The sequence below is a fragment of the Carassius gibelio genome, chromosome A1 (genome assembly GCF_023724105.1).
Source record: "Carassius gibelio isolate Cgi1373 ecotype wild population from Czech Republic chromosome A1, carGib1.2-hapl.c, whole genome shotgun sequence".
Classification (NCBI taxonomy): domain Eukaryota; kingdom Metazoa; phylum Chordata; class Actinopteri; order Cypriniformes; family Cyprinidae; genus Carassius; species Carassius gibelio.
Window position 1 is genome coordinate 27,017,271 of NC_068371.1, and position 17,643 is coordinate 27,034,913.

General features: G+C 35.6%; 2 protein-coding genes and 1 long non-coding RNA gene across 5 annotated transcripts; 1 reads left to right on the plus strand and 2 right to left on the minus strand.

The window, feature by feature from the left end:
* Positions 1-7: 7 nt before the first annotated feature.
* Positions 8-11,180, minus strand: LOC128017146 (protein unc-93 homolog B1). 3 transcript variants are annotated; one of them, XM_052602392.1, is made up of 14 exons: positions 11,005-11,180; positions 10,514-10,681; positions 9,365-9,506; positions 8,792-8,945; positions 8,344-8,505; positions 6,931-7,060; positions 6,603-6,696; positions 4,885-5,009; positions 3,290-3,472; positions 2,817-3,090; positions 2,614-2,732; positions 1,414-1,536; positions 946-1,215; positions 8-808 (listed from the first exon to the last, which is right to left on the minus strand). In XM_052602392.1, the coding sequence occupies exons 2-13, from the start codon at positions 10,631-10,633 to the stop codon at positions 964-966; spliced, it is 1,878 nt and encodes a 625-aa protein (XP_052458352.1). In that variant the 5' UTR covers positions 10,634-10,681; positions 11,005-11,180; the 3' UTR covers positions 8-808; positions 946-963. The 3 variants fall into 3 exon arrangements, with proteins under 3 accessions (XP_052458352.1, XP_052458335.1, XP_052458343.1); XM_052602375.1 differs by having other exon boundaries at positions 8-1,215; positions 11,005-11,179; XM_052602383.1 differs by having other exon boundaries at positions 8-1,215; positions 10,514-10,700; positions 11,005-11,179.
* Positions 11,181-11,861: 681 nt separating this feature from the next.
* Positions 11,862-13,506, minus strand: LOC128017230 (mitochondrial import inner membrane translocase subunit Tim10). Its single transcript, XM_052602516.1, has 2 exons — positions 13,290-13,506; positions 11,862-12,492 (listed from the first exon to the last, which is right to left on the minus strand). The coding sequence occupies exons 1-2, from the start codon at positions 13,358-13,360 to the stop codon at positions 12,297-12,299; spliced, it is 267 nt and encodes an 88-aa protein (XP_052458476.1). The 5' UTR covers positions 13,361-13,506; the 3' UTR covers positions 11,862-12,296.
* Positions 13,507-13,635: 129 nt separating this feature from the next.
* Positions 13,636-16,180, plus strand: LOC128017250 (uncharacterized). Its single transcript, XR_008184387.1, has 3 exons — positions 13,636-13,760; positions 15,370-15,491; positions 16,087-16,180. It is a non-coding gene; the product is annotated as an uncharacterized LOC128017250 (long non-coding RNA).
* Positions 16,181-17,643: the final 1,463 nt, after the last annotated feature.

Genomic DNA, 17,643 nt, shown 5'->3' on the forward strand with positions numbered 1-17,643 from the left:
GCTACAGTTGTGTAAAAATGTGTTCACTTTATTGCCCGGCGTCTCATTTTTAAATGCAAAAATGCATTCTTTTGAACTTATTCTGCATTTTTAGAACATTGTGTCATGTGTAGAAAGCTACAAAATACACAAGTCCAATGCTCAAACAAGTCCATCTAGTGCAAAAAACAAACAAAAAAAAACATATGGAAACCAAGCACAGTGGATTGCAGAAATTAATTCTGTGTGAACAGTATATTCTCAGTTATATTTCGGAGAATATAATTGCATAAAATTACTTTAAAATCCAATGCAGATTAAAGAGAAACATGGCATACTGTACACTAACTGTACACTAAATAAATGAAGTGCAGTATCATTGGATCAATCGCATTCACATTCCAGCACATCAAACACTGGTTAAAAACATTCTAAAAGTGGCAAAAGCAGCATTTTTAATCACATATCTTCTATTTTATGTTTATTACAAATATATGTTTTATAACATAAATGAAAATGAAATGTAACACTTTTAAATGGAGAGAACTTTGGTTCTTCGGTTACAATGAGGAAAACCGACATGTATTTGATAAATACAGCGCACAGAAAGGAATCAGAATGAAATACACAACACGAGCACATCGCCTTGACCAAGTTCAAAATGGAGAATATCCATTCCTATGGCAACAAAAACCACCTAACCTTACAAGGTATCTAGTTTCCTCTTTTCACTTCCCATTTCGATGAAATGCTTGGTTCACTTCTTTTTTTCAGTGTGAACCACTTTCTGACCTTCATTTTCTTCCTTCATTGGTGGCCCACACTTTTCCTTTCCAAAGGAAAAAAAAAAAAAAAGTCTTATTTAATATAAAAGAGAGTAAATGTTTCCTATACCATCGCTTCTCTTTCAATCTGGCTATTCAGTATTTTACACCAACATCTCATCTGGTTCCAATCTCCTCACACCTTTTCACCTCTCTTTTTCTAGTCCCTCGTGTGGTGGACATAGTCCTCTCTCTCTCCAGCCTGTTCGTAGGCAGCGTTGTCGTTTTTCCTCCTGCGGTCCCTAACCCTGCTCCTCTCCGGTCCCGGTGAACCCTGGGAATCATCGTCTGTGTTTCTGTCCTCCTCAACCAACTCTCTCTCATCCTCATCTTTCTCCTCATCATCAACATCACTCAGGTCCGTGTCGGATTCATCCGAATTTTCTTCCTCAAGGTATCGGTAACCTTTGACCTTTGAGGAACAGGATCGTAATGAGTCAAAATTATTGTCCGTGGTAATCGACAGGTTCTGCCAATACAGTTGTTTTGAACCTGGAAACTTCCTTTTTTTATTTTACAGAATAAATGTAACCTACTATTAACACTAACAGGCTGCTTCTTTTAGAAAAACACTTTGAAGCCCACACAGACACATAAATAGCTGAATTACCTTGTGTCGCGGACGGGGAATCCGTGGCAACCTGAACGGAATTCTCTTCGCCAGGCGACGCTCCATCTGCACGTAGCAGAAAGATGCCACTATGAGAGTCAGCAACAGGAGTCCAAGCTTTGCCTTAAAAAGAGACCAGAGAGAACGTGCAGCTGACTTAATAAACACAGATTAATGTAAACAAAAAAATGTGCATACATCTCCACATACTGAGGTCGGTCCCATATACTGTGGCTTAGCATGAATTTCAGAAACAAAATCCAGTCGTTTCAATGGAATCTGTGCTGTCGGTAGATTTGTGCAAGAGTGAAAAAGCCCTGAACACAGATTTCATAATGTTTGTTGGTCATGCAAATTGGACACAGAAATCTGCTTGGTTTGAAGTAACTTCTGTGTGAGCAGTGCTTCATGCATTACTTTGCTACTCTTTTTTTTTGCTGCAAAATCGCTAATGTGACGGCACCTTTAGACAGAACTCCAGACGGAGACATCACAAAAAGTTGTATGTGTTTCCATCAGATATCAGTTTTTTCTGCACTCAATAACAGTGTGATGCACAATTCACAAACTAAAAACCTTTATGCATCGATTCTTTTCAACAAATGAATTGTGGTCACTTTAGTGACATTTTGTGAAAAAAAAGGTCCATTGCCAACTGTCAATAGTTTAGTGATATAAAAAGCACAACTCACATAGAGGTCAATTTCAAACCAAACAACTGTCTATTGGCCAGTGTCACAAAATTCGCATGACCAACTGAATTTGATGTGAAATCTGTAGAGGGGGAATAATTTGTCCTCATTCAAAATTCCCCGATCATGTAGGTCCCTATTGAAATGACTGGAAAACTTTAAACACTTCTTTGAATACTTGTTTGAATCAGTGAGTCATTCAAAACATAGTTTTCTAATATATATATATATATATATATATATATATATATATATATATATATATATATATATATATATATATATATATATATATATATATATACATAAATTGAATTTTGTTGCTAAAAATATTAATGCTTATGGTTTCTGAGATTTAACTGAAGCAAGGAAAAATCTGTTTGGGTGACATGTTGGAACCATGATTGACATAACTGAACATTTTGTGAATTAGAAGCAATTTTTTTTCTGGTCTAGTGTCCTGTTATGCAAGGTATGCAATCAGACCAACAAAAATGAAAGGCTTTACCCGCATAGGCAATGCAGACCAAAGATAGACGATGAAGATGGCAATGGCCTGCCACCAATGGTAGATGGTAAAAACAAAGTCTAGTCGCTCCTTGTCTTCATACAGCATCCCCAGCAGAGCTACACACAACAATGTTATGTCATATAATTGATGTCTTTCTGAAATGGGTGTAAGCTTAAGGTGTAAATGGCATTTGTACTCACTGCTCAGTCCAGTCTTGTTGAGCGCAGTGCCCAGACCCCACAGGGCGGAGAGCACCAACAGATATGGAAGATAGCTGGGCTCTCGAGGTGGGGGTGACCAGCACATAAGGGTTATGATTAGCACGAAGTGCACAAAGGCACCCACCAGAAGAATAATCTGTCTGGGCAAGCGCAGCAGCGCCAGGGCCAGGCCCGAACAGATGGAGGATGACAAACCATACACCATAACTAACAACCACAGCTTCTCCATCCCTACTGTACACACTCCATATGACTGAGAAAGACAAGAAACACAGAAAGAGAGATAATCTGTTTAGGTAATGTACCAGGCAAATTGGTTTACTTGCAGCATCCTAGGTGCTTAATATTGAAGAATGGCAATGTCTTATTAAGCTTAAAATTACTGAGAGCTAATACTGTGACTTTCAAACTTTACCTGTGTATTTCAGCTACACAGTCTATTTTTTCCTCACCAGAATGATTCCCTGGACGGCGAAGAGCATTTCAAAACCAGAGAAGATGAAGAAGGGACAGAGCAGACGGAGACGGTAGTCTCGTAAGTGCTTGAAGGGCAGCTGGAAGATGTTCCCCCAGCCAATGCTGCGAAGGTCAATTTCCTCGGTGGGCCGATACGCAGCTCCACACAACACCAGGAACTGTTAGGGAACATTGGCAGCACACTGTTAAAAGGGAGAGTTCACGCCAAGCTTCAAATTCTAGTTTAACATGGAACAGGAAAGGTGAAGTTTGATGAATTACAAGTAGTTCTTACCACTCGTGCACTATATTTAAACCACATGAACCAAGTTTGTATGAGGAACAGTCCAAAATATATGTTGCGGATATGAAACCAAAGAGCAAGATTTTCAGATACCTTTTTATGTAAGTGATGTCAAATGTTATTATTTCAAAACAAAATTCACTTTTTATATATATTTGTGATCTTTAATAATAATAATTTAAATAGTTAGCAATTATTGCGTCATTACTCTGCAACATTTTTTCCCTCCACACACTTATTTGTGTTATGTACTAATGTGGTAGACTTTTTTTGTTAAAATATTATAGTACATATCTACACATAAAAACTGTACTTTGATAAAACTTTAAGGCCAACTTAAACTTAAAGAGAATGAATGAACAACTGACATCAAATCTAATGTGATCGAGTGGAAAAATTATAACATTTCGGTTTGTTTGTCCCGTAAATACTTGGAAATAGTGTATGCATTGTATGGATACCTTTATGTTAATTTTGTGGTACCTTTTTGTCATTTTATAGCTTGATAGTCATTAACTTTCATCAAAAGGAAATTATTTTTCTTAAAGAAAGTCGGTCACTCATTATTTTAATGCATCTTTGTTACCAATGTAATTGCACAAATATAAACATGTACTTACTATAAAAATTCTTTGGGTAGCACTTTATTTTACAGTCCTGTTCCTCATGTACATACTATGTACTTATTATAGTAGTTACAATAACTATGTAATAATTAGGTACTAACCCTGAACCTACCCCTAAACCTAACCCTACCCCATGTAGTTACCTTGTATTACCAGAACTTTCTTAGATAAATACACTGTAAGTACATGCTATAAGTACATGTTAGTACACGTACTGTAAAATAAAGTGCAACCATTCTTGGTATACTAATTACTATTTTTTTGTAATTATACATAATTTAGTGATATTACTATAGTAAATACATGTATTGTGTAACAGGGACACATTAAAACAAAGTGTTATAAGAAAATCTAATGGATTCAGAACAACATGAGGCTAAATAATTGTAGTTTCTGGGTAAAATATTGCATTTTTAACATTTCAATTGATTTACTAAAAACTAAATAATCTTAAACCTAATTTGGTTCATTATGAAATATCTATGTAAAATGACTTTCAAGGTCAAATTGCTGTTGATTATAGACTGTTTCAGTCACTAATATAACATATATATATATATATATATATATATATATATATATATATATATATATATATATATATATATTTAAGATGATGTAGAGGATAGAGACGTCATAGTGATGATGATGACAGTCTTACGATGAGCATGGCGAGGAAGGCTGCTCCCATGAGCACACTCTCGACCTCGATGAGCAACAGAGAGCGAGGCAAGCTGTGCAAAACTGTCTTATTTAAATTCTCTATCACCCCTTTCCCCGAGGCTCCTGAGAAAGAGAGAGAGAGAGGAGAATATGAGACAAGAGAAAATAATGCATTTAACAAGACTACTAGACTGATTTATATTACATTTTAGGTCTGGATACATAAATGTTTTAAAGACTACAGACTTCAAACAGCTTCTTTCTCTATACAGTGTTTTTCACTCTACAATATGGCCAGTGGGTGTCTTTCCATGTCAAGCAGTGTTGCTGGTGATTTGGTGTTATTGGCTATTTTGCAATTCCAAACACTGGTTTAAAAAGATCTCTTCTCGTCATCTCTGCTGAGAGCTAGGAAGAGCCAGACACAGCAGATGTGCCAATGCCTCGCTTTGCAGGATGTCAGAAGTGTGAAGTTTCTAATTGCCAAATGACCACATTTTTTTAAAACTGTAAATATTCTTGACACATTTGATTTGATTTTGCAAGATATCTTCTCATTATTAACACATGAAACTTACATAACTTTTGATCCTATTTTTTACTTTTTTCTTTGGTGATAAATGGAATTGCATTTCTTTCTTTTTTTTCGGTGTAATTAAGTAAATGTAGTGTAAGTAATGACTATTTCACTTACTTAAGTATTTGGACACTTAGGCCATTCTAACTATAATTTATATATTAATTTAAATGAATTAGATAAAAATAAATAAACAAACAAACCAAGTAGCATCTGGAAATATATTATTCTAGAGAGCTAAGTGAATATTAATGGATGTATGAAGTCACCACTGGTTTACTACATTACTTATGAAATAGGATACATTTTTTCTTAATTTTGAAACGTACATATATTGTTTAATAAAGCTGAAAAAACTAGAAAAAGGTTTTCAAATGCCAGTCATTCAAGAGTGTGGGTTCAGTTCTTTTTTCTCAACCAAAATCTCACCAAATCAGCATAACATAATGATTTCTGAAGGACAATCTGACACTGAAAACTGGAGCCAAAAAAGTCAGCTTTGCTAACTGGAATAAATTAGATTTTAAAATATATTAAAATAGAAAAGTTTTATAGTGTATTTTGTATATCAAATAAATGCAGCCTTGGTGAGAATAAGAAAAAGAAAGAACAACGGTTTTCAAAAAAGAATTGTTACTAGAAAAACATAACAATGATTCTCATACTGAGATTGTTCTTTTTCTGCCTACGGGTTACTCATTTTTCTAGCAAGTCTGGTTGACATTCAAGCAACAGCTGCTGAGGTGTTATATTGTTTTTCCACAGTGTCAGTTTTGATTTCTATGCCCTGTTGCTCCCTTATAAATATATATACCTACGTATACTTTATGTTTGCTGTGGTAGTTTTACAGATATTTTTATACGTATTATAACTTCAAGGAATATAAAAAAAAACAATGTGAATAGCTTTCTCTTTTTAAAAGTCTCTCCAGTGAATGCAGCAGCACTTCGGTTTTTAAAGTTTTGAGTACTTCATGAAGCCATTTTTGACTATTCTTAGTTCAACATTATACATCAAGCATGTGAAAACTTCATAAAAAGGATATGAGAACGAATGCAAATGTCATACTGAGCAGCTGCTCGATCTCTGAACGACGCTTGGGGCTAAAAGGGGACAGGATCGAGAGAGAGGATTTTACCGCACTGAGGGACTTTGTAGAGAGTGTGTTTGTAATCATTCAGATAGTAATTGAGGAACAGCACCATGGGGAACTCGGCAAACACGAAACTCAGCTGCAGGAGAGAAGAGAGAGAAGAGAGGCACGGAGTGAACGCTATAAATAGCTGCATGTTAATGCACAAACCCACATATGCAGCCGGCATTGACACACACACACAGCTGTGAATACATATTAATACTTCAATTATACTGGCAAAGGGGAAAACACAACTAATCACAGGTTAACTACTAATAGTGAATGATAACAAGTTGTAATAGAGTGCCCGAAAAGGCTCATCTTTACTCACATGGAAAACAATGTAGAATACAGACTGGAAAATGATGATGTAAGGATGGAAGGCTCCTTTGGGGGGCTTCTTCTGCTCCTGGACATGTTCGTCCTTGTAGTTCACATACTCATAATACTGCTGGGCCATTCTGATAACCACACAAACAACGAGGTGGGAGTGGGTGGGTAGTTAGTTAGCTGTATCTGTATCTGTTAACACTGAAAGACTCAATAACTGAGTGTATAACACAGTAGTGAGCTTTTGTTTATCTGTGAGGAGGTATAACTAAGAACTGCTAGCTGCATAATCTGAGAAATAATGACCAAGCATTTCTAGTCCTGATTGAGTCGATGTTGCAATATTGGAAATCGACCTACAAATGGCTTCGTTATAGTCTCTCAAGCAGAACTGGGATCATTTTTATGTTTTTAATATTTTACACAACAAAGGATTCACGCTCACACTTCATTTTATGGTCCAGTTCTTACTATTAACAAAAGATTAATTACGACTTTTGCCTCAGTGAACTCCTAATTTACTGCTTATTAATAGTTAGGAATTGTTACGGTTATGTTTGGGTGGGATTAAGGATGTAGAATATGGTCATGCTTTATATGTACTAATACAGAGTCAATATGGTCATAATACGAATGCTAATAACCAACTAGTTAATAGTGAGTATCGGTCCCTATACTAAAGCGTTACTGGATTCACCGCTATTACAATTCTGATTGAAACCGATTAACCGATTCCAGTAATTGTTTTGACGTTATGGCCGGTAACTGCAAAATATAAATCCAATATTGACTGATACCTTTTTTTTAAATCTTTAATATCGGCCAATAATCAATAGCATCCTCAGTTTGGCTTTATTTTGCAATATTATGCAAAATAAATGTATGGAACATTAAGAAGTAGAATAAAATACTCCTAACAAAATAGCAATATGCTTAAAATGACTGACACATACACTATTCTACAAAGGTTCTGTAGGATTTTTTAATGTATCTTTAAGAAGTCCTTTATTTAAAACACCAATATTGTGAAATACTACTACAATTTAAAGTCACTGTTTTGTATTTTAATATATTTTAAAATTTAATTTATTCTTGTGATGGCAAACCTCAATTTTAGGCATTCATTACTCCAGACTTCACATGATCCTTCAGGAATCATTATAATAAGCTGCTCTCTTCCTCACATTTTTTCTTATCATTATATTAGCAATGATGAAACTGATGCAATGCTTATTATACTTTTTTCAGGATTCTTAAATATGAAGTTCAAAAGAACAGCATTTTTTTAAAATCTAACTTTAATGTTACTTTTGATCAATTTAAAGCACACCATTTTTTATTTTTTTTACTAACCCCAAACTTTCAAGCAATAGTATACATGTTCTATGCACCTTCAGCTTTTGAACACACTCACCTGGTGATGTAGTTTCCCAGTGATGCCCAAAGAGGAACGATGACAATCCCAATGGCCACAGCTGATGGTACGAGAGTGTAATATCGCTCCCAGTAATTGGTTGAAACAAAGAGAGCATAGATGCCTGATGCCAGGAACATCATCCATTTAGTGCCAAGAAATCTGAGAAAGAAATACAATTAGATTGGAAAATAAAGGGTGTGGGATTACTGGACTGTAATTATCACAAGTCATTTTCAGTTTACACCACGGGTGTGAGAAGACCTTTGGTGCCCAAACTGCTCAAGCATTAAGTGGACAGTACATGAACAGTAGGAAGAGCTGCTAATAATTGTGGCGGTGGGTGACAAACGTCCAAAGAACCAAAAAAAAAAAGAGCATAACGGAAATCGTAGGTTGAATGAGGATTACGACCAAAACAGAAATGCAATAAAGACATAAACTCAACCTAATGAGCACCGGCGTGTAGAGCAGGCCGACAATAGGTGTAACGTTGATGCCCATCAGCATTTTGTTGTCGATATCCTCCAGCCCTAAAGTGCCGTACTTGACCTCTCGGTAGGTCTCATCGTAGTGCAGAATTAACTGCATCTGTAACAGACCTACAAAGAAACAGCTCGTGACGAAACATGCACAACAACACTCCAAAAACCTGGATTTGTTTTTCGGCCTGTGACAAGATGTCCCAGATTTGTCAGCTGTTTCTCAATTTCACAGTCTAAGACCGAATGAGACATCTTTGTGTGTGTGTGTGCATGCCAATGAACTTGCTAAAAATGGCCAGAAGAGTGAAGAGTCAGTGAAGTATGCCATCCACAAAACATGTCATATTCATTTGCAGTGCAGACAGTGCATAATGAAATCACACTGATACAACAGTGTGACATAAGTAGAGTCCTACTCAGTGTCGTATTAAGAGTAAGATCTTTTTATAAAGCAGCATGCAGACTTTGAGGAGTATGATGTCATCACTGACTGAATCATTGTATGTGCCTGTGGTGTGTGATGCGCAAATGCTGACCCATGTAGACGCTGTAGACGATCATTCCTCCGCAACTGGCCCCCACCACGTTCTTCACTACGCCCAGCCTCTTTCGTCTGTAGTACTTGCGCTCCTCCTCCTCCTCATCGTAGTCAGGATGTGGGCCGAGAAACTCCTCCACCTGTCAGTGGAAGAAAGATCCAGAAGTCTGAGACCACTCGGAAAAGTCAAGATTGTGTTTTTTTGTTTGTTCATTTATAAATAGACAAAGTTTCAGTTTTCTTCTTTTAATTGAACAAAGACAATTTATGAGGTAAAATGGAATATTTGAGAATTTGAATTTTTTTCTAATCAAATTATACTCAAGTTATTATGATGATAATTTACAACACTTTTAAAATGTCTTAAGTCAATCAAATGTTCTGAGAGAAATTAAGTCTTTTATGCAGCAATGCATTAAAATTATTAAAGAGACAATCAAAATGTTACAAAATTACTTATTTCAAATAAATGAAGTTTCTATTCATCAAAGAATGCTGAAAGAAAATTAAATAAACAATGTGTCAGTTTCCATAAAAATACAATGTTTTCAGCATTGATAAGAAATATTACTTGAGCAGAAAATCATCATATTAGAATGATTTCTGATCATTTTGCCATCACAGGAATAAATTAAATGTTAAAATATAGAGAAATAGAAAACAGTTATTTTAAAATGTTATACTATTTCCCGTTTTTACTGTATTCCTGACCAAATAAATGCAATCTTGGTGAAGCTAAAAGACTTATTTCAAAATCAATAAAAACTTTTCAACAGTAATGTTATTTGTAAAGAAAATATTGTAATAAATATAATATAGAATAAGTTTCATTATTTTTTTTTAAATGTAAAAAATATATACTTGTACCTCATTATATCTAATTAACAAATATAAATCATGAGTATTTAAGGAAAAAAGGCAGAAAATAAACGTTATATTATATTAAAATAATTAAACTCAGGATTCAATTAAAAGATGTAAAACCACTGTTTTTATTGAAGAAAAAGATAATAAAATGGAATCATGAAATTAACAGTGGTTAATTATTTAATCTGTTTATTTATTTATTTTAAATAAACGTTTCAAAGTGTTTTGTCGTCATTACAGGAGAAGAAATAGAAGAACCAGTCTTTATGACCAAGTCTACCTGTCCCTGGATGTTTCCATCAGGACCGCGCAGCTGCTCTTGACCCTCTCCATCAGCAGGGGGCGCGCCGTTCACTTCAGCCTCGCTGTACACGTTATCTTCAGTGATCACTGCTGCCATCTGGCGGCCGCGCTGCTCTCTGACCACAGCAGGAGTGCAGGTAGATCGCTGCCAAAGGTAAAAACGACTATTTAAAATAAATAAATAAATAAATAAACATGAGTGACAGAAAAGAAGAGGGAGCAGAAGAGAAAACTATGGCGACTGTGTGATTGTAATGTTGAATAAAATCTTACATAAACTTCTTCCTGGAATCAACAAAAACAAGGATTGTGGGCGGAAGGTGTAACACAGGTGTACAAAACATTCGACGTCAACACAACGATATTTGAACACATTTATAAGTAATGTTGTATATGCAGTGAAGCCTGACGAACACACAGGGCGAAGTAAACATTAAGCATTAACTAAGAGCAAATATAATAACTCACCAAAGTGGAAACGATGAACGCTATACGTATAACGTTAGTGACGAAGGCTGCAAAGTCTAGAGAGATTAAAACCTAACGTTAAGCTTAGAGCCTCCAATGAAACTTTCGCCTCATGAACAACTGCGTATAGGGTTTATTAATAAAAATGAAAAGGAAATGAAAGTTTTCTATCTAGTTCCCCATTTTCTTAAAGGGGTAGTGCTTCGAAATGGTGGCTATGTACATAGGACAAACCAATTGGAAAACGGCCTGCTTGGCTTCTCTTGCTCAATGTTTGTGAAAGAACTTCATAAGGAAAAACTAACATTGCTATCAACACCAGACTCTGCCTTTTACTTGAGTCAAAGTCCAACGGTAACATATTTTGAGAAAACTTGAAATAAAAGTGTCTTAAAGACTAGGACATTACCCAGACCATACTTAAAAGAAACAGAAAAATTAAAACACTGTCAGTCTTAGCCTTATGTTGCAAACCTGTATGCTCTTGTTTTTCCATGAAGGATCTTCAAGCAGCTGCTTTCCATAGTTAGTTTATAATGACCTCCAAAACAGACCAGGAAATGCCTCATTAAAAATAACGAGGATTTCTTACATAAGTGGATCTTAAACATTATGAATTTAGTGACACTTCTCCTTTAAAAGTATTTAGTTCACAATCTGTCAGCACATTAAAATAAGTAGATGAGACTTGAAATTAATCCTCTTTAAACATTAAAAATACACACACACACACACACATATATATATATATATATATATATATATATATATAAACAATTTCAACTGTCATAACCATCCTGACACAATTTTATTTAACTGCAGGCTGTTTTTGCTTATTTTAAAGAAAGAGTCATGAGTGAAACAGAATGTTAAACATTTTAATTCTACTGAGAAATAACGGTACATTTTGTAAAATGAATCAGAGAATGTCAGAGATTACAATGATCAACATAAAAAAAAAACTATTTCACAAGGACATAATTTCACAATGCTTCACAAATCTCCCTACACAGACAAAGCTCTATTTTTGTGATGTTAATAATGTTCATGTCAACAAACGATCAACAACTCATAGGGTAAAATATATCCCACTTCCTCCCAAAAGTCTGGATTCTTTAGTGGCTTGTCAAACAGTGAATCAATATTTGTCACAATATTGTTCTTATTCGTGTTATATTATTTATATCCATGGCCATGCTGCCTGATTTCCCCATTTGGATGTCCAAAGTGCCCATTCCTCCCACGAACCCCATTCAAAGGCCTTCAGCCCACCCTTGGAGTTTGTATGGGGTCTATCCAGTGCCCACAGCGGCCTTCCTCATCACCTCCTCATCCTGAACAGAGAGCTCAGTGAGTTTCCGACCAAGTCTCTCATGCAGGTCCAAGTATTTGGCGACACAGCGGTCCAGACACACAGCTTCCCCCTTTGAAAGTTCTGCCTCCTTGTAATGAGGAGGAACACACTTCTTGTGACATGCATTGGTCATGCTGCATGACGGGGGAAAAAAAACACACAGGATAGATGAGATGGTACACTTTTAGTTATGTAATGTATAATCTCAAAGAAACAATGTTCACCTGTACGACTTGTACCAAGGATATATATTTTTTTTTATTAACTCGTCCTATTATTTTGTAGAGACTACAAGGTTTGTAACAATGAATTGATAAAATGTAGAATAATCGCGAAGGAAAATAATCGACAATGAATATTATTATTGATTAATTTCATTCATGGAAACAGCCAGTCACGTCAATTTACTGTAGCAAATAATAACACATTTCTATGGACAAAATAAAATATTTGATATCAACTGAAATATAGCAGAGGACACAGAGTGAGCAGCTATATATATATATATATATTTAAAAAATCTGACTAATATATATATTTTGCAATGTTAAATGTATGTTTAAAAGGCTACATGTAACACAAGTAATAGTATGTTAGAGCAGTAACTGTAAAGGGAATATTGTAATGGTGTATAAATATAATTACTATGTACAGATGAGTGATTGTACCTCTTACCAGTTAACATGCTTTTTTATTTAATGAATATAACTTTAAAATAGTACACAACATTTTTCTTTTCAAAGTATTTAAGCATTTACAAAATACAATGCATTGTTGCATCAACATTGCATCTACAATACACTATTCAATGGTTGTGTAACCTACTAACGTTACACAAGTCCATATATTTCGTATACCATATATATCGAGATCGTAAGTAATCTGAGAGCATGCTGTTACACGTTTAAAAAGACCACCGTGGGCTTCATACCGGTTATACATGTCAGCCATCATTTCAACCTCCAGCTCCGCGGCGAGCTGCTGCGCTTTCATGGGGTCCATTTCTGCAAATTACCTTTCGGGTTACCCTCACTAAAAACCCACCGGGCAGAGCGTGGGTCCCGTTAAACAAAGAGATCTGACAGCCTGCTTTAACCTTCAGAGTGCGCGCTTGACCATCACGTGGATCCTCCTAACCACCCAGAGTTGTAATTGGTACTTCCGCTGACAATAAAGTTTTCTATTCAAAAACACTGCCCCATGTTTGCTGCGCTGCTTCTTCTATCTAAATGAAGTTACGCTCTGCTTGTGTTTCGTTTTTATTTATTTTTCCTTTTTATAGTATTAAATTGTTTTTTCTCTATTTTAATTACATTTTATTTTGCTATTTAGCACGATTCTCGCATTCCAACTGTGATTATTGGGAAATATTTCTAGGGAATTTAATATTTGGGCAATATAGGTAACCTTGGCAAACTCATGTTGTATGTTTTACCACATACATTATATATATATATATAATACACATACTCGAAGTGTGTTTAATTATACCAAATAGGTATCTTAATGTACATTAAATAAAGCACACACATAAAAGTGTCATATGAACTTATATACAGTACATTTATTTACATAATTTTAATGTGCAATCTTAGCACTTGCCATGTGACCTTTACTCAATTCATTGTTTCCTGAATCCTCCTCTTTCTCCAAACTGTCGGCCACCCAGCTATCCTCCTGAATGTGTTTGTACATGTCTGATGTCACCTCAACTGAACTCTCATTTGAATCCATAGCTTCATAGTTTTGTTAATTTCTGAAATGCTCTGCTGGTGTTCTGTCAGGATTCATACAAAGTTAATTTCTATTCCCTTCATCACTGTCAGTTCATAGATAGAACCGACATGGTCTCTCTTTGTGTGTGACACTGCATGATCAGCATCATCAATAACATCACCCGGCTTCATAATTTCCTTCATCATATCCTCCTCAGCTGTTAACGGGACAGAAATCTCAGTCGCTCGGTCCTGAATGTCTTTTCCCATCTGATTTTGGGAATCAGTATTCTGTAACACAAATACCCTTTTCGATCGGTTCACAGCTATTCATCACTAATTTACTATTCTAATCTTCACTTTTCCCTCCTCTGAATTTTTGAAGGCTAAAAGACGTGCCTTGCAAACTTGATGTTAGCTGCTGATCAATATTCAGGAAACTCCTACCAGCGAGGCTTTTAACAGTCTGATGGAAAATTTGATCAAGGACACTTGCTCCCTTCACTTGAACGGCATATTTTAAGTGAGAATTTGGGGGTGTCTGTGCCAAAATGCTGTTAACATCTGCTTCTTCTATTTCTGATGAGTTTTTCTTCTGCTGTGTATTTGGTTCTTATTACCCCGTTTGATTTCACTGTCTGTTTTAGTTTTTTTCACTTCACAATCACCTTGTCCTGAAGTGGGCTATTTCTCTGCAGTGTTGCAAAAGTGTTTTTGGATCCTGGGGTTCTGCCACGACCACGTTTTACAATACCTGTGTATTTTGGTTTAGGTAAAACATCATATTTTTTTATTGGCAGTGTGAGGCATTTTCTTACTGAGAAGTGAATACATTTCTCCTTTTCTCTTCACAACTGAAGCTACTTTTTCTGTTCGCATTGATAATTGGGGTACTCACTCGGCGTGCATTAGAAGTTGATGTGTTTTCACTGTGGGGTTGAACTTGATCCTGATTTTAGGTTTTGACACTGTATCCCCATTCGCTTTTAACTTGTGAGTTGCAATCCTCCATCTTCTCGTCTTTCTCTGCTTTGGGTGCCTTCACATCATGCTGAATGGTTTTTCAACTACTTCCACTCATTAAATCATCTTGTAAAAAGGAAGTATTCCATTCTTGATTTTCTGCAAGGTCAGAGCACGATCGATTTTGGCAGGCGATGAGGTCAGGCCGTGGATGTGGGTAGGAGGAATTAATCATCTAGCTTAGAGGGAAGTCCAATTTCAGTGGTGACTCAGAAAGCCACAAGGGAAAGCTTTGCATTTCTAGGTCTTAACTATGTGATATTTCTTGTGTAGGAACATCACCGTCTCCCGTATCTTATTCAAGGGGGAAAGGCATCGTAGTAGCTTGAAATCTGGCCTGTCTTCCAGTATGCTGGTCATACAAGGCTTGGCATTTGACCTGCTGCAGGAGATGGGTAAGCAAGGATGGCTGTGGCTTTTGGGGTTAAAAACAATTATTTTACAATTCTTTAAATATATTCAACTCCTAAGAGGCTGTAATTTACAAATATAAGATTTTTTTTTAAATGATATCTATGACAGTTTAGTAGCATATTAAAATTGATAATGTCAATATATAATGTAATATTTCTGAGTTGATTTATTTTATTGTAATACAGATCATTCATAATTATTCAAGCCCTATTCAACAATGTTGTTTTCAAAAGAGCTCTCACAAAAGTTAAAGTGAAGAATTTTTTATTATTAGAGACTGGCAACCTTATTCATGGGTTTAAAATGTGTTAGATCAGAAAACCTTTGAGGGCGACAGGGCGTTGAAGAAAAACCATAATACTATCAAAGTGAATAAAATACTTGATCAGAGCAACTGAGAAAAACAGTTGATTTACTGCCAAAGACTTGCAAGATGATCTGATGAAAGGAGGGGAAATATTTCAATGCGTGGTGTAAGACAGACATCAAACAAGCATGGCCTTCATGTTGAGACATCACAGGTCAAGGTGGCAGAATCATTTTGATTGCAACTGTGTGTGTTTTGTGTGTATACAGGCAGTACCGCCGCTCCCTATACGCAGGGTACGCAGTCTGTGTATAGAGCACCAACTCCCAGAGGGGACTCCATCCCAGCTGCTCAAAAAAAAAAAAAAAAAACCAAACAAAAAAAATAATATTGATGGATGGACATCTATGCCCGGATAAAGGACATCAGCAATCCGGTGCAGAGAAAAGAAAACTAAAGAAAGTAATTGTTCATCTAGGTGTCAGCTATTATGCACAATTGAATTTAATGTTTGATATTCATTCAAATAAACTGTAAATCATGATACTTTTTCACATGGGCTCAAATGCAAATTCGAAGCTCAATAACATTTCAGAAGAAATTGCAGTCATAAAACAATTGTAATGTGTTCAGTTAGGTGTCAGCTACAATGCACACCTTATACATTTGTAATATATATTAAAATAAATTAGAAATCATTTAGGTAAAAATGAGGCCTGTTTATCACTTTCAGGCACATTCCTGTGAACGTTATTTTTTTTTCAGGTTCCCTTATGAAAATTACCCATGGTTTTAACAATAACACCACAAATCATCGTTCTTAAAAACAAACCTAAGCCATCAATAGCCTTTAAAATGACTTAAAATGCATTGTATATATATATATATATATATATATATATATATATATATATATATATATATATATATATATATATATAAACTATGAGGAAATTATGATTGGTTAATAGCACTGTTAAAATACATAATGAGGGCAAATACAAAAATAAACAATTTGTGTACATGTTATTACAAATGGCTGCAAATGGAGCCAAATGCCATGTAATTGCTGCTGTTACGTACAGGACAATCAAATCCTTGTTTAGGCTACTGACCAAACATTTAATTCAAATATTCACTTAATCTTTCATTTTTGGCCACCTTTTTGCTATGACACAGCCTTTATAATTTCTTCAACAAAAAATGTGCATATCACAACCCTTACAAAAATAAACCATGGTTTTATCATAGTAAAACTGCTTAATTTCCTTTTGCAAGATTTCTGAATGCTTGAGACTATTAAATAAATTAGAGTCATAATTAAGTTATAGCCATAGGTAAATGTCGAGAGCTACAATTGTAATTTGTAAATAATACTATTTATTCATTTACTTTTATTTTTTGATTAAAGGTCTATTTTCCCCCCTATAGTAGGTGTTTTTCCAATAATAATATTTGAGGAAGTGGTGCACAACAATAGAATCCTGCTTAGGGCACCCATTTGGCCAGCAGCGGCCCTGTATACAGGAACTTAACTAGAGCAGTGGTTCCCAATCCTACAAGATGTGAAAAGGGTGCGTCAGAGAAAGGAGACATGCAAAACCTGCTGGGTTGCCTCCAGGACCAGGATTGGGAACCTCTGCTCTAGAGAGCACGGGGCTTAGAGGAGCTAACATACAATTGTTGGCTGGAACACACATGATACCTGAAAGGTTGAAAATAGGGGTGCAGATTAAATATCGGCCGATAATTAATTCGCATCTCGTCAGTGAAGCCAGTTATCTAATCAGTGGTAAATTCCATCAGGTGTTGATTTCACACAGAGC

Excerpts from the sequence above, each read along its gene's own strand:
- LOC128017146 (XM_052602392.1), bottom strand. The coding sequence starts at position 10,633 with ATGGCAGCAGTGATCACTGAAGATAACGTGTACAGCGAGGCTGAAGTG. Across the intron at positions 6,697-6,930 it reads TATTCTACATTGTTTTCCAT|CTGAGTTTCGTGTTTGCCGA; the intron begins GTGAGTAAAGAT and ends TCTCTCCTGCAG. Across the intron at positions 1,216-1,413 it reads TTCCCCGTCCGCGACACAAG|GTCAAAGGTTACCGATACCT; the intron begins GTAATTCAGCTA and ends TGTTCCTCAAAG.
- LOC128017230 (XM_052602516.1), bottom strand. The coding sequence starts at position 13,360 with ATGGACCCCATGAAAGCGCAGCAGCTCGCCGCGGAGCTGGAGGTTGAA. Across the intron at positions 12,493-13,289 it reads ATGGCTGACATGTATAACCG|CATGACCAATGCATGTCACA; the intron begins GTATGAAGCCCA and ends CCCGTCATGCAG.